Below are 15,193 nucleotides of genomic sequence, written 5' to 3'. Positions count from 1 at the left end.
GACAACTACTACGACAGTCACACTTAGCGTTAGATTTGGCAGAGAACCCGAGAAAATTTTGATCGTATATGAAATCGCTAAGCAGGTCTGAGGGATCCATTCAGTCCCTTGTTGACCAGTATAGTGTGGCAGTTGAAGACAGCTAAACAAAAGACGACATTTTAAATTTCACTTTCAAGAAATTATTCACTCAGGAAAACCATACAAGCATACTGTCATTTGACGATCGGACAGAATCTCGTATGGACGACATAGAAATAATCGTACCTGGCATAGAGAAACAATCTAAATATATGAAAACAAATATATCACCGGGTCCGGATGAAATCCCAGTTCAATTACACAGAGGGTACTCTATGGCATTGGCCCCTTACCTAACTTGCATTTATCGTGAATCTCTCGCCAACACGAAGTCCCAAGTGACTGAAAAAAACCGCAGATAACTCCGGTATATAAGAAAGTAACAGAAAGGACCCGCAAAATTATAGACCAATATCCCTAACTTCTGTTTGCCTAGGAATCCTTGAACATATACTCATTTCGAACATAATAAACTTTCTGGAGACTGAGAAGCTTATGTCCACGAACCCGCATGGTTTTAGAAAGCATCGCTCGTGCGAAACTCAGCTTGCCCTTTTCTCACTTGATTTACTGAGAACCATGGACGAAGGGCAACAGGCAGATTCCATGTTTCTGGATTTTCAGAAAGCATCTGACATGGTACCCCATTGCAGGCTGTTATCGGAGGTACGACCATATGGAATAAGATTATAGATATGTGAGTTGCTCAAAGACTTCTGAAATAATAGAACCCAGTATGTTGTCCCCAATGGCGAGTGTTCATCATAGGCAAGGGTATCGTCAGGAGTGCCCCAGAGAAGTGTGATAGGACCGTCTCCTCTCTGCTGAATTGGATAGATAGTGTCTGCTAAATTAAGTTTGATGTCTGAATGAAATCTTCTCGGTTTTCAAGCTATGCCAATTCGAATAAAATTCTCTAGCCTTCGATGGCTATTCCACCATCGTTGTCAGGAGTAAAAATCGCTGACTGCTGTGGCTGGTGCGGTTTTCCCTTGCAGCGTCTGTCCCCAATCAGAGTTGGCCGAAACGAAGCATGCGAGGAAGGTAAGTTGGACAGCTCTTAGCAGCTCCGACCCACTTCGGGACCAAGTGATGTCAGGTAGCACAACGTGGCAGCATCATTTTTGACACTGCCACTCCCGCCTCTCTACAAGCGTCATGCGCCAGTTTCTGCTTCCTTTCAAAATCCAAAACTCTCTGTCGATAGAATCTCTCTGGCGACTAATACTGTTTCCAAATCTATAGCATCTTCAGAATCCAGATCTTCCTTAAAGTGCCATCGGGCAAGAAGGCAGTTCAGTTCCCACAGATACCTGAAAGTGCCGCGATAATTGTGATGGTGTCTTGAAACGTCCCCATAGAAAACTTATCAATGACTGTGCTTAAACTGACACGATATTTTTAGCGCAACGCAATCTGACTTTTAATAATCCCTACAAAAGATTGGCCCTGACTAGCAATAACCTATACCTTTCATGAATCACTTACCTCACAAAAACCTTCATTACTCGAACTACTGCAATACAGCGAGCGCCACTACTGCCAGCTAAATAAAAGATTCAAACTACTGACGGCACTAACTACTGATAGGCATAGTTACCAAAAGAAAGATTTTGATAGAGAACAAACAATGTATTTACATTAATAGTGTTCAAAAGTCATTATATATATATCGCCAGCTCTCAAAATTCCGCCATCTCTCTCCCCACATCCACCACTGCTGGCGGCTCACCTGCAACTATGCAACGCTACGCGCTATTTTTTTAGCACATAAAACTTTTTTGACAATGAAACTACTACTACTGTTAAACCATTTAACATTGCCACGAACTAATGATTGTCTTTCGTGATAATGTAGTTCTGCAGCGTTAATTCTACAATGTGAAGCCACGTTTGCGGTTCTGCAAACTGAAACGGTAATAATTTGAATGTACAGGGTGACTGTAATTAAAAATAAACTCTCAAAACGCTGTAGAAATAACGCCACTGGTCGGAATGATGTCAAATTCCAATGGAATTAGCGATTATATCCCTGCTAATTCGTCCTTTTTTCTGCTATTTCTGCGTATTTATTTTCTCGTTTTTGCGACCTAAAGCACAATTTTTCTTACTGGTGACACTTTGAAGTGTTTATCTAACGCATTTTACGTACTTGTTCCCAGTTTATTAAATAAATGGTAGACTGAGTAAGAACGGGGGAAAAGGGCTATCGGAGAATAAATGTACTGTAATGCAAATGCAGTTGGTCATGTAACAGTCAACCCATATAACACCATTAAGGGAAGTGGAAAGTGACACAAATGAAGGAGTTTGGGGACATGTTTACTAAAATTTTACGATTCTTAATCAAATGGTGAAGAAAATAAACTGAAGGCAAAATACACCAAAGAAGATGAATGTGTACTTTGATTAGCTACACTATTGTGTTTCTTATTTGATTTGTGCAGAAAATGTATTTAAGCTGAATGCAGAAATTGGTATTAGGTGCTGTGGAAAATTAAAAATAGTTGGTAAAGCATCTACCTTCAGCCACTCACGTCCAAATTTTTCTCTTTCTAAACATTCCTCTTCAAAGTGTTTTGAACATACTTTGGAATATTCTGTGGGGACAAAATTACTCCTCCTTATTTTCTGGAGCCACATTTTTACTCATTGTTCATCCTTCGGGAAACTAAAATATAAAGCACACATAATCATTCTCCATTTCCTAGACACACTTAACATGGTCTCCTACTGTAACTTTATAGTAAACCAAAAGGTTTTGACACATATATTATATGAAGACAATTACAGACTCCCACCCTATTGAATTTATCTGTGTCCCATCTTTCAAATCTATATACACAATCGACAAATCACTGATAAATGCATGGAGGACAGTATTTGCTGAAACAACTAACCATTCCCTTTCCTGCTCCACTAACAAATTTACGAGAGTAAGCAATTGTTTGTAAGCTTTTGTACAAGCCGTGGATTGGTGTGGAGGAGGGTGTTTGGGTGGTACTTGTGCACTGCCCGGGGCTGTCGCTGACGTTACCTACATTAACCCAGCATTGTCACGTGTTTTCACATAACGTTAGCGACAGCCCCTGACGGTGCACAAGTCCCGCCCAATCAGCCCCCTCCACACCAGTCCATATCCTAAGCTCCGCCCATGGTCTGCCGCATGTTCCAACATCAAAGTTGTTCGTATCATAGATATGCCAGTCATAACAAGGGAGAAAATCTGTAGTTAGTACGAAATACAGTTTTTCCGGTACCTTTGTGAAAAGAATTAGAAATATGTTCATTGAATATGCGAGTTGAAAAATCGTCAATAAGAAAGAAAAATAAAAATGGTATCCACACTGTCTTTTTCATTTCATGAGCTTTCATCTGCACTGTATCAAAAAATCTGATGTTTGTTAACTGCAGTGAGCGCAAATTTCCGTCACGTCATTTTGTGTAAGAAATTCTGTTGGGAAATATTAATTGGTAGTATCGCCAAGGATGCTGTCCATTATCTCGATTGTCTAAAGTCAATGTTGTGCATAAACAAGGCAAAGTCGATATCTTGCTTGGTTTCTGATTACCTCATTAAGACTAAAGAATATAAGAGTGGGATAATGTAGAAATGTGTAATGCAAGCAGTCAGATATTTATACAGTGACATTCTTCATTAATTTTTGCCTGTGCAATGGGTGAATTTTTAGTTGTGAACTCTCATGACTGCTTGCTTATAGCAGACACGAAATTACTTTGAGTTCTTCTTCAGTGTTTGAGAGCTTTAGAGCTGCCTATTGTTAAACACATGTACGTAATTTCGTCAGTGTGATTCCAACTCATATTCTCGTACTTTAATGTCTGTTAGATATCAGTTTTGAGAGAAGTTGGCCACAACAGTCAAGATGAGGTACCTTGTGTATGATAACTTTATTGAGAGTGCATATCTATGTTTCATTTTGACAGTATTACACAAACTGCTAAGAAGTACCAACAAGACAACATTGCTAGTATGAACAACCGCGCTAAAACAAAAAACGACGAACAAAAACACGACAGCGAGGAGGACTACCCAAGATCATATTGATGCGCTCTTGGTTGGTGTGGAGGGGGGTAAATGGGCGGGGCTTGTGCAAATGTCGGGGCTGTCGCTTACATTTCCTATGTGTGTGTGTGTGGGGAGGGAGGGTAGGTGTGGAGGGGGGTAAATGGGCGGGGCTTGTGCAAATGTTAGGTGCTGTCGGTAACGATTCCTGTTTAATGTTGACAACATGCGCAAACGCAATGCTCACTACTCCAGAGATATTTACTCTATGCAAATAAAGCGTGCTGAAATGACACAGGTTCCATGCTGTTTCCCACCCACTATCTGTTGGTGTAGGAAAGAAATTTCAGTGGCAAGCGATTATCACTCTTGTGCAGTAACCTCAACGTTTTTTTTTATTTCTACAGGAAATTCTATTACCATCTGTATTTTCAACTTGTGTTCCAAAAAACAAAAGCAAACAGACAGATGAAAATGATCTACATAGTGGTTGCTTAAGCAAATGCAGTTTTATCACATAGATTTACTTCACGAGTTGTAGGGGACAGGATGGTGTTAGACTCATATAATTATCTTCTAACGCTCATAACTCATTTTTTATTTATTTATTTATTCTAGTCATCGGTCTTCTGACTGGTTTGATGCGGTCTGTCACGTATTCCTCTCCTGTGCCAACCTTTTCATATCAGAGCAGCATTTGCATTCCGCATCGTCAATTATTTTCTGGATACATTCCAGTCTCTGTTTTCCTCTACGGTTTTTATTCTCTAATGTTCCCTCTAGTACAACGGAAGTTATTCAGTGATTTCTGAACAGATGTGCTGCCACCATCTCCCTTCTTCTTGTCAATGTTTTTCATATATTTCTTTTGCCGATTCTCCAGGGAACCGTTCATTCCTTACCTTTTAGATAAGCTAAATCATTATGGTTTGAGCGGGGCAGTGCACAAATGGTTTAATTCATACTTAACTGGAAGAATCCAGAAAGTTGACATAAGTGGTTCATGTAATGTTAATACAACAGCTGATTCTTCAAACTGGGGGGGGGGGGGGGGCGGGCTATCAAGTACGGGGTCCCACAGGGTTCAGTCTTATGTCCTTTACTGTTCTCGATGTACATTAATGACTTACCATTCCACATTGATGAAGATGCAAAGTTAGTTGTTTTTGCTGATGATACAAGTATACTAATAATATCCAAAAACCAAGAACTAAGTGATGTAATTGTAAATGATGTTTTTCACAAAATTATTGAGTGGTTCTCAGCAAACGGACTATCTTTAAATTTTCATAAAACACAGTATATACAGTTTTGTATAGTAAATGGCACAAGTCCAGTAATAAATACAGAATTTGAACGGAAGTCTGTCGCTAAGGCAGAATTTTCAAAATTTTTTATGTGTGTCCGTTGATGAGAGGTTAAACTAGAAGCAACACATTGATGGTCTGCTGAAACGTCTTGAGTTCAGCTATATATGCTATTAAGGTTATTGCAAATTTTGGTGATAAGAATCTCAGTAAATTAGCTTACTATGCCTAATTTCATTCACTGTTTTCGTATGGCATCATATTCTGGGGTAGAGTAGAGTTGAGTAGAAAAGTATTCATTGCTCAAAAACGTGTAATCAGAATAATTGCTGGAGCCCACCCACGGTCATCCTGCAGACATCTATTTAAGGATCTAGGGATCCTCACAGTAACCTCACAGTATATATATTCACTTATGAAATTTGTTGTTAATAATCCAGCCCAGTTCAAAAGTAATAGCAATGTCCATAGCTATAACACCAGGAGAAAGGATGATCTTCAATGCAGGGTTAAATCTGAGTTTGGCACGGAAAGGGGTAAATTATGCTGCCACAAAAGTCTTTGGTCACCTATCAAACAGCATCAAAAGCCTGACAGATAGTCAACCAACATTTCAAAATAAATTAAAAGAATTTCTAGATGACAACTCCTTCTACTCCTTGCCTGAACTTTTAGATGTAAATTAAGGGAGGGAAAAAAACTAACTTAAGCATTAGTGTCATGCAATATTTTGTGTAATGTAATATCTTGTACAGACATATTTCATCAACCTGACACGTTCCACATCATTACGAAGTGTTGTATTCATGATCTATGGAACAAGTATTAATCTAATCTAATCTAATCTTGTCTGTCCTTGCGAGGTCGGCATGTATACCTGAACTACTATTATTGGTGATGGTTTGCTGTTGATTCTGATGAGAACAGCCCTGTCACTGAGCTATTTACAGTAACTTAACTCTGCCCTACTTTTATACTTATAATGAATCCTAAATCCATTATACTATTTTCTACTGATATTATCCTCCACTGATCTGACTAGAAATCCTTGTATTGTCTCCATTTCACTTCACTACCTCCCACTATATCTAGATTGAGCCTTAGCATTTCCCCAACTTCAGGTATAATAACGGAATAAAAAACTTCGTATGATGAGAGAAATATTTCCACATGAGCAACTGATGATTACGTCAAGGTCACTGGCAATAGGAGTTACAATGATCTAGAATTTGCAACTGTAATTTCCAAACAAGCAGTAAGTGAAATCATAAAGGCAGGTAAACTACTGGACCTCAATTCTGACAAGCTACAGATCCTATTTTTACGGTTTTAGACATGTTTGAAATGGAGTATATTCTCAGAACTAACATACACGGGCAATGAACTATAGTTCAATTTTCTTATAAGTCGATATTTTCAGTCCTCTTCCTGAAACCTATCAGCAACTTTTGCACCAGAGTATAAAATTTCATTCTGTACTCTGGACGCATTCATAGTATGTCTTAAAAGTTTTATTGTAGTATTGTGGTAGTGAAAAAATAATGCTTGTTACAGCATCAATTCACGGATTAGTAAACAGTATTCAATTGTAATTTAACGCTGCAGAAGAATACAAATTTTTAAATAAATTCACAATTGTAATAAATTACTCTAAAATAATGTACCACAATTATTGTGTGAAAATGTCTCGGTGTCATTTGAAAATCGGGATGTACTAATCTGTCTTCCCATTCTCTGTATATGCACCCTTCCCTGTAAGCAATTGGTTGAATGTATTCCATTCAGTATTGCATCTCTGAGTAATGTTGACAGCTACTAGCTTGTGTTTGTTGACATCTGGAGTACTACAGACAGTTTGACCACTGGTGGTAGGTAGGTGAGAGCTCTAGGTAATATGTGTGAAAATGTGAAACGTGAACAGAATCCGTTTAGGAATTTTTGGTAGTTCTACAGAGAGCATTAATCGACATAATAATCTCTATTATTATTGACAGATGAGTTCGACCGAGTCATAGGTGTGACTCATTCAGTGTGAACGATAACCGATAAAAGCGACAGGTAAACGGGTGTGGCATAACAACGTAATGAGGTTTGTCGTTTAAAAATGTCTGAAACTTCAGAAAAGACGCCAGAGTGGTTGGTGTTGCTGGAAAACAAGAAGAAGAGGGTAAGTAGAAGTGCTTTTCAGAAATATCACTTCAAAAACTAGTTTCAGTTTACCTATTTTCTGCGGATGGTTCGTTACGAAAAAATTGTAAATTAATGTAAAAATGTCTTCCAGCACAATCGGTTGGCTCATGAAATCGGCGCCGGTGCTCCATGTCTTAGATGCGGATTTCTTTGTCCAGGGCTTGATTTACATTTCTGGAGGTAACAGTTTTCTTGTTTTCTATTCTCCCTTTTATTTATTTTTTACGTGTTTGGACTTAATCAATTTTACGCTAATCATATGGAAGATGATAAAGCTCTAAATATACTGCTCAACTGCCAACTATTTGCCAAACTAAGCTAGTTATTTAACGGAACCTATAGACATATTTCTTCTACCTGTAGTAAAGACATGTTCGAAGATATTAGATGTTTACCAGTAACTATTGCTTAACTTAACGGGTCACAAGATGACCTACAAAATTTTGACCAGCGAAAGATTTCTCAGTTTATTATACAGTAAGGGAAAACAGAAATGTTCTTTGGGTATCAGTTTCAGTCCTTACACAATGAACACATTCCAGCATTAAATCAAACTTTATTTTTGTATTGTTTTAGTATTTCCTTTGATAGAAGATATTTTATGTTCACATACTATGAATCTTCTGGTGACCAAAAATCTCCCCCCTAGAAAAATGGTTTCCAACATAATGACTGTGTGAAATGCAGCTTACTCTGTTCATCCGGGAGACCAAGACAGCAGAAGATACCTGTGAGTAGGTTGTTGCCATGTTCCTTTACTTCTGGAAGGCATTCAATACAGATCCGCACTACAGCCTAATGAACAAAGTAAGACTGTATGGAATATGATACCTGCCATGTGATTGGACTCAAGTGTTTCTAGCAAATAAAACAGCATATCATTCTGAACAGAGAGAGGTCTTCAGATATAAAAGTAATTTTAGATGTTGCGCAAGGGAGTGTTGTAGGACTATTGATTATTCCAATAGAGATAAATTACCTATTGGGCAACGTCAGAAGTTCCACGTCTTTTTGTTGTTGATGCTGTTGTGTGCAGAGATGCCAGAGTGCTAGAAAATGGTCGTGAAGTGCAGGAAGATCTACAGAGGATCATCCTTCGTGCAGAGATTGGCGACTGACCCTCAAAATGAAAGAAGGATATTGCACATAAATAGTCAGGATGATCTGTTGTTGTGTTATTATATGATTGCAGAGCAATCATTGGAAGCAGTCATATCTTTAGAATATGTAGGAATACACATATTGAGCAATTTAAAGCAGAGTGACCGCATAAAACTAACCACGGGTAAAGTGGATGACAGACAGTTTCATTGGGAGAATTGTCAGGAAATCAGTCCACTCACCAAAGATGTAGCTTACAAAATCCTTGGTGAATCAATATTTAAATACAGGTTGTCAGTCTGAGATTTATACCAGATAGAATTGATAGAGGAAACAGAGAAGATTTAGCAACCAGCAGCACATTTTGTTACAGCTTCATTTAATAACTGCGAAAGTGTCATGGAGATGCTCATCCAACTCGAGTGGCAGATGCTGTGAGAGAAGCGTTCTGCATCACTGTATGCTTTACTGTTATACACTGTCTGGTCACATTAATGTGACCACCACCTGTGTTCAGTGTCAGTGCAAACTAATCAAAAACAGGTGGCAGCAGTAGCAGTGGAGGGTATATAAAGTGTGTTGGGGGGATGCAGAAAATAATGTATTTTTCATCATAATGTGGAAGCAGAGTGATTTATCTGACATCCAAAAGGGCATGATCATTGGCTTTTTGGCCAAGGGTGGAAGCATTTGCAAAATGGTTAAGTTTGTGAACTGTTTGCTTGCCTTCATGGTTAAGGTATACGGCGTATGGCAAAATGGCACTGTCCAAAACTGATCCCGAGGCAACTGTGGTGCACCATATGCTGCAGGTTATGGGTAAACAATGTCTGCTGAGATGTGTATGGGCAAATGGATGTGTAACTTTTGAGCAACTGACTGTACAGATTAATAAAAGGGCTACCGCCAGTGTCTCATCAATGGCCATTCAGCGAATGTTGCTGTGTATTGGCCACCACAGCAGACGCCTCATTCATGTATCCATGCTGACTGCTGTTCATTGGCAATGAAGGCCGGAATTTTCATGCCAATACCATAACTGATATTCACTGAGTGGCAACAGGTGGCGTTTTCAGGTAAATCACGTTTTATGCTCCATCGGGCGGACGGCTGTGTAAGGATGTGCAACAATCGTCAGAAGGTTACAGGCCGGAGGAGTGAGCTTTATGGTCTGGTGAATGTTTTTGTGTTAATCCCTGTTTGATCTTGTCATTCAGCAAGACACAATGGATGGACACAAGTATGTACCTATCCTTGAGGATCATATCCACCCCTTCATGTTGTTCGTATTTTCCTCGGCACGATAGCATCTATCAGCAGGACAATGTAAAGTGTCACACAATTTGCAGTTACACGAGCGGTTTGAAGAGCACCAGGATGAATTTACCTTACTCCACTGGCCAATAAACACCCCAGATTTAAACCAAATAGAGATTCTGTGGGACCATCTCTATTGGATTGTTTGCACCATTCCAAGAAAAGCTAACCAATTTATTGCTTCCTCTTACTTAAATCTCATGAAAAGGAAAAGTGGGCAGTGATAGTTATACATAAAGTACCTTCCACTAGATACCATATGACGGCTTGCAGAGAATAAGTGTAGATGTAGAATGCTTGTCTTTCCTGATTCCTTTCATATGCCATTTGTGATGTCCATGCATCCATATTTCCTTCAGAGTGATTGGTTTTGTGTTTTATTCATCTCGTGACATACATTTGCAATCCATTCAGTTTGCGTGCAGGAGAAATGTCAGAAATTTATAAAACAGTTACATTGATGTTTACATTAATAAGTAATAGCACTATAATAAATGATAACACTACAATGATATTTCTTGGAATGTGCGACACATTGTATCCAGCTCAAATTTCCCATTTGTCCCGCATGAATTCATTCACTGAGTAATAACACTTCATTGTCAGTATAATGCAGTATAATTTTTTCACTTTTATGACCTTACTTGAGTACAAAAAAAAATAAAGTGGTAGACTACTCTCATGCATATTTGTATGTGTATCAGAGCGAGATAAAATTTAGTCGATACTAGCAACATATGTAATGGGCATTCAAATACTGATATACACATATTCTGTAACTAAGTTTCATCAGTACAAGTATGCTTTGTAATTCGCAGGGTTTCAAAACCGAGTTTGAAAGCTGTGGTACTTGTCTGTGTATCCCTTTTTCAGGTATATTGGGCAAGTTATGATGTTATGGGTTAAGAACAAACAAATAAGAACATAATTCACATTTACAGGTATGTGTAAACTTGGGTGTAGTTTGACAATGGTGGGCCTTGTAGTATGAATCATCCCCCCCCCCCCCCCCTCCATTTGCCTGGAGTTATTTAGAGAAACCATGGAAATCTAAGTTAGGTCTGCCAGATGGGGTTAGTCTCTCCGTCCTCTCAAATACAAGACCAGTCTGTTTAAAAGTGTGCAAACTCATTGGATTATGACCCCAAGTGGAAAATACTGTTATTTAATAATCTGTTCATTTCCCATTGCACATAATGTTCAGATGTTATTGTTGGAAATTTGTGGTAAGTTACCATGAGACCAAACTGCTGAGGTTATTGGACCCTCATAAGATGTGAGAGATTGAGTGCAGAAGAGAGAGAGAGAGAGAGAGAGAGAGAGAGAGAGAGAGAGAGTGTGTGTGTGTGTGTGTGTGTGTGTGTGTAAAATCTTTAGATTGTTACAGGGATACAATAAATGTAGCAAATTGGTGATTAAGCTTAAAAAAGGGAAGTAAAATTAATGTGGAATAATTAAAGTGAACACGACAGAAATTAATGAGAGTAACTTAAGATGTGATTCAAGTAAACATGACATAAATTACTGAGAATAAGTTAAGCTACAGGAAAAACGGAATATTTATACATTGGCCATCATACACTAGGAAATGAATTAGAGATAACTCATAAGAAATTGAAAGTTTCAAAACATAAATACAAATGGCAGTAGAAATTTACAAAAACATTTATTAATCTTCATATACTCATAAAGAGAGAAGAATGACTTATCCACTGGGTATTTTATTAATTTAGATGTAAATGAAGCTGGGACATTAATGACGAATTTTAATGTCTGATGGAAGAGAATTGAAAGCTTTTGTGGCAGAATAGTGAACACCTTTTTGTGAAAGACTTAGTTGTTTTAGATCCCTGTGTAATTTGTCTTTAGACCTTTTATTGTGGTCATGGTTTGTACTATTAGATGTAAAAAGAGAATGGTTTTAAGAGGCAAAAATTGTCTAAGAAAATAGAAATATGGTGGTTAATTTGAGGGGCTTACAAAAAAGGTTTCTGCAAGAATATTTTGGATGCATGCCACCCGTGACTCAAACTCCCCACTTTTTTTTCCATAAAGTGCTTTTTGTTGTTAAAGATTAATTACCCCAAAAAATTGTATCTTATGACACAGTAGTGGAAAAAATCCAAAATAAGCAGCTCTGATAACATTCACATTTCCAACAGGGGTAATTACACATAGGGCACCACGCCCAGATCATTTTAACTTGGCATAAGTTAGGATGCACAGGAATTTAGAAGATTCACAGTGCAGTATATTTTGGTTATCACAATTCACTATATAGGATGTATTGCTTGACAGGTACTTTTTACTGGCTTTTTAAATAAATATATTTTACTAATCTCTTTGCTCTTCTTGCACAAATTATTTTGTAATTTTATTCTTTAGTAGAAAATGCTGTGTTATGGTAACTTATATCTTGTTCCATCATGAACAGAGCTCACCATGCAATAAGTATCAAGGCTATTTTTCGTGTGCGTAACAGATCGGTAAATGTATTCACATGGTGGAGTTAAAATATCCAATATTTTGGAGAGATTTTTATGATGAGCTCAGTTACCAATTTTTGTTATTATCCTTGTGGCTCTTTTATGTAGTTTGCTAACTGTGTACATATTTTGTGCAGTTGTTTCCCCAGAGAATAATTCTTTAACAGGGAACTGAGAGCACATATAAATAATATTTACTGATAACTAAAAAGCACTGACTGTCACATGTTGATGGCAGGGCATAACGTCCTATTCTTTTTGAAAGTATCATTGCATGGTGACGTGATTTCAACAGAGAATCAATCATCTTTCTAAAAATTTGGGTTTGCTACCATTCCATCTACATTTAATGAAACAGTATAATTTTCCCTTGTCAAACTGAAATAAATGGCATTTGTTCTCTTTATGTTCAGTATAACTTTATTTTTGATTAGATGAAATATGTGACTGGATTGATGATTTTTTGGTAGGGGGGAGGCAGCTTGTTATCTGCAATGTCAAGTAATTGACATATGTAGAAGTAACGTTGAGTGTACTCCAGGGAAATATGTTAGGACCCTTGCTGTTCATGTTGTGTGTTAATGACTTTCCAGACAATATTAATAGTAATATTAAATCTTTTACAGTTTATGCAGCTATCTGTTATGAAATACTATGTGACAGAAACTGCATAATTGTTCAGTCAGATGTTGATGAGATTTCAATGTGGTGCAAACATTGACAACTTGCTTGAACTGTTCAGAAATGTAAAGTTGTGCACTTCACAAAATGAAAACAAAAACATAGTGTGCTAAGAATCTAATGTCAGTGAGTCACAGTTAGAATTGGCCAACTCATACAAATTCGTGGGTGTAACACTTTGTAGGGATATGGAATGGAATGATCACATAGACACCATTGTGGGTAAAGCAAGTGGTAGATTTCAATTTGTTGGTAGAATACATGAGAAGTGCCATCAGTCTACAAAGATATTGTTCACAAATTACACATGCAATCCATTTTAGAAAATTATTCAAGTTTGTGGGACCCATACCGAATGACTAACATGGGATGTTGTATGTATACAGAGAAGGGCAGCACAAATGGTCACAAGTTTGTTTGACCTGTAGGAGTGTGTCACATAGTTGATGAAGGAACTGAACTGTTACATTCTTGAAGACCGACATAAACTGTCCTAAGAAAGCAGACTGATACAGTTTCAAGAACTGGCTTTAAATGATGACTCTAGGGATATACAACAATCCCCTTCATATTGTCCACATAGGAATCATCAGGAGAAGATTAGATTAATTACAGCACAAACAGACATTTAAACAGCCAGTCATCCCATGCTCCACAAGTGGATGGAATGAGGGGAAACCATAATAGAATGAGATTTTCACTCTGCAGCGGAGTGTGCGCTGATATGAAACTTCCTGGCAGATTAAAACTGTGTGCCCGACCGAGACTCGAACTCGGGAGGCAAAGGTCCCGAGTTCGAGTCTCGGTCGGGCACACAGTTTTAATCTGCCAGGAAGTTTCGAAACCATAATAACTGGTACAATGGGGTATACCCTCTGCCATTCACTTTACAGGGGTTGCAGAGAATAGATGTAGATTGGAGGCTTGTTGTTGTTTTAACAAGTAGCAATTTTGCCTCTTTTCAAATGATCCAAGGGTTGATTGCAGTAAGATATTTGATGGTGTAATAGGAACTTTGTCAAATGTCATCCAATATTTGATCAAATCTAGGGCCTCACTGTAGATTTGATCAAAGAAATCGCTTGTCTTCTGTTCACTGCAATGTGAAATGTTACCACATGGAGCGCTAGCATTGCTGTAGCATTCTGTTGTCTGTAGTGTTTTTATAAACATTGCTGGTAAATACAATTGGTGTGTGCCAACAACTACAAAATTAATAGAGATGTATGAAGCTGATGAGGTGCTTTACAACGTGAGGCACCCTGAGTACAAAAATAGATTAAGAATATTGGAGACCTGACCTGACCTAACCTAACCTAACCTAACATAACATAACCCTCTGCTGTAGCAAGGAATCGGCGTGTTACAGTGAGCCTGTCTTTTGAAGATATAGCAGTTCTTAAGTGAATATTGTGCTTTGTGATATGAGGATACACTTCACTGAGCACATACAGAAATTGTATGCTCATCCATTCTTAAGTAATTGTTGTACGACTCGATGTCTTCCACTGTAAGCTCACGTAACAAGTTTTGTTGAATGCTTTTATCGTGTCGTCGTAAAACCCACGGCTTCACCCAGATTAGATTAATTTTTCGTTCCATAGATCCGTGCTGAGGAGAGCCTCATGGATGTGGAACATGGGAATTTTTTTTAAGCTGGAATAACAATACTAATAGTATGAATAAATACAATACATCATTTGTTTCTACTAAAAATTTCGTCAATGGAGTAGGAGGAGTTGGCCACTAGTAAGTCTTTCAGGCTCATTTTAAACTGATCTTTATTTGTGACTAAATTTTTTATGTTTGCTGGCAAATTATTGAAGATGAGTGTTCCTGAGTAGTGGACCCCTTTTTGAACTAAAGTAAGTGCTTTTAAGTCCTCATGCAGGTCATTTTTGTTCCTAGTATTGTATGTATGAACTGAGTTGTTTGTTGGAAAAAAGATATATTATTTAGGACAAATTTCATTAAGGAGTAAATATACTGAGAGGCAGTAGTTA

General features: G+C 37.9%; 1 protein-coding gene across 21 annotated transcripts in view; it reads left to right on the top strand.

Moving 5' to 3' along the window:
- Positions 1-6,919: 6,919 nt before the first annotated feature.
- LOC126283946 (testin) overlaps positions 6,920-15,193 on the top strand; it is an 82,896-nt gene continuing 74,622 nt past the window's right edge. For 4 of the 21 annotated variants that reach the window (XM_049982365.1, XM_049982360.1, XM_049982358.1 and 1 more), the window contains exons 1-3: positions 7,162-7,304; positions 7,410-7,582; positions 7,697-7,785. In XM_049982365.1, the coding sequence (XP_049838322.1) occupies positions 7,520-7,582; positions 7,697-7,785 (152 nt within the window). In that variant the 5' untranslated portion in view covers positions 7,162-7,304; positions 7,410-7,519. Of the gene's footprint in view, positions 7,583-7,696; positions 7,786-15,193 lie in introns of all 21 variants that reach the window. The other 17 variants (XM_049982363.1, XM_049982359.1, XM_049982357.1 and 14 more) reach the window with 12 other exon arrangements.

The sequence above is a fragment of the Schistocerca gregaria genome, chromosome 8, assembly GCF_023897955.1.
Source record: "Schistocerca gregaria isolate iqSchGreg1 chromosome 8, iqSchGreg1.2, whole genome shotgun sequence".
Lineage (NCBI taxonomy): Eukaryota > Metazoa > Arthropoda > Insecta > Orthoptera > Acrididae > Schistocerca > Schistocerca gregaria.
Note: the sequence above shows the minus strand (reverse complement) of the source record. Positions and strands in the feature narration are given on the sequence as shown.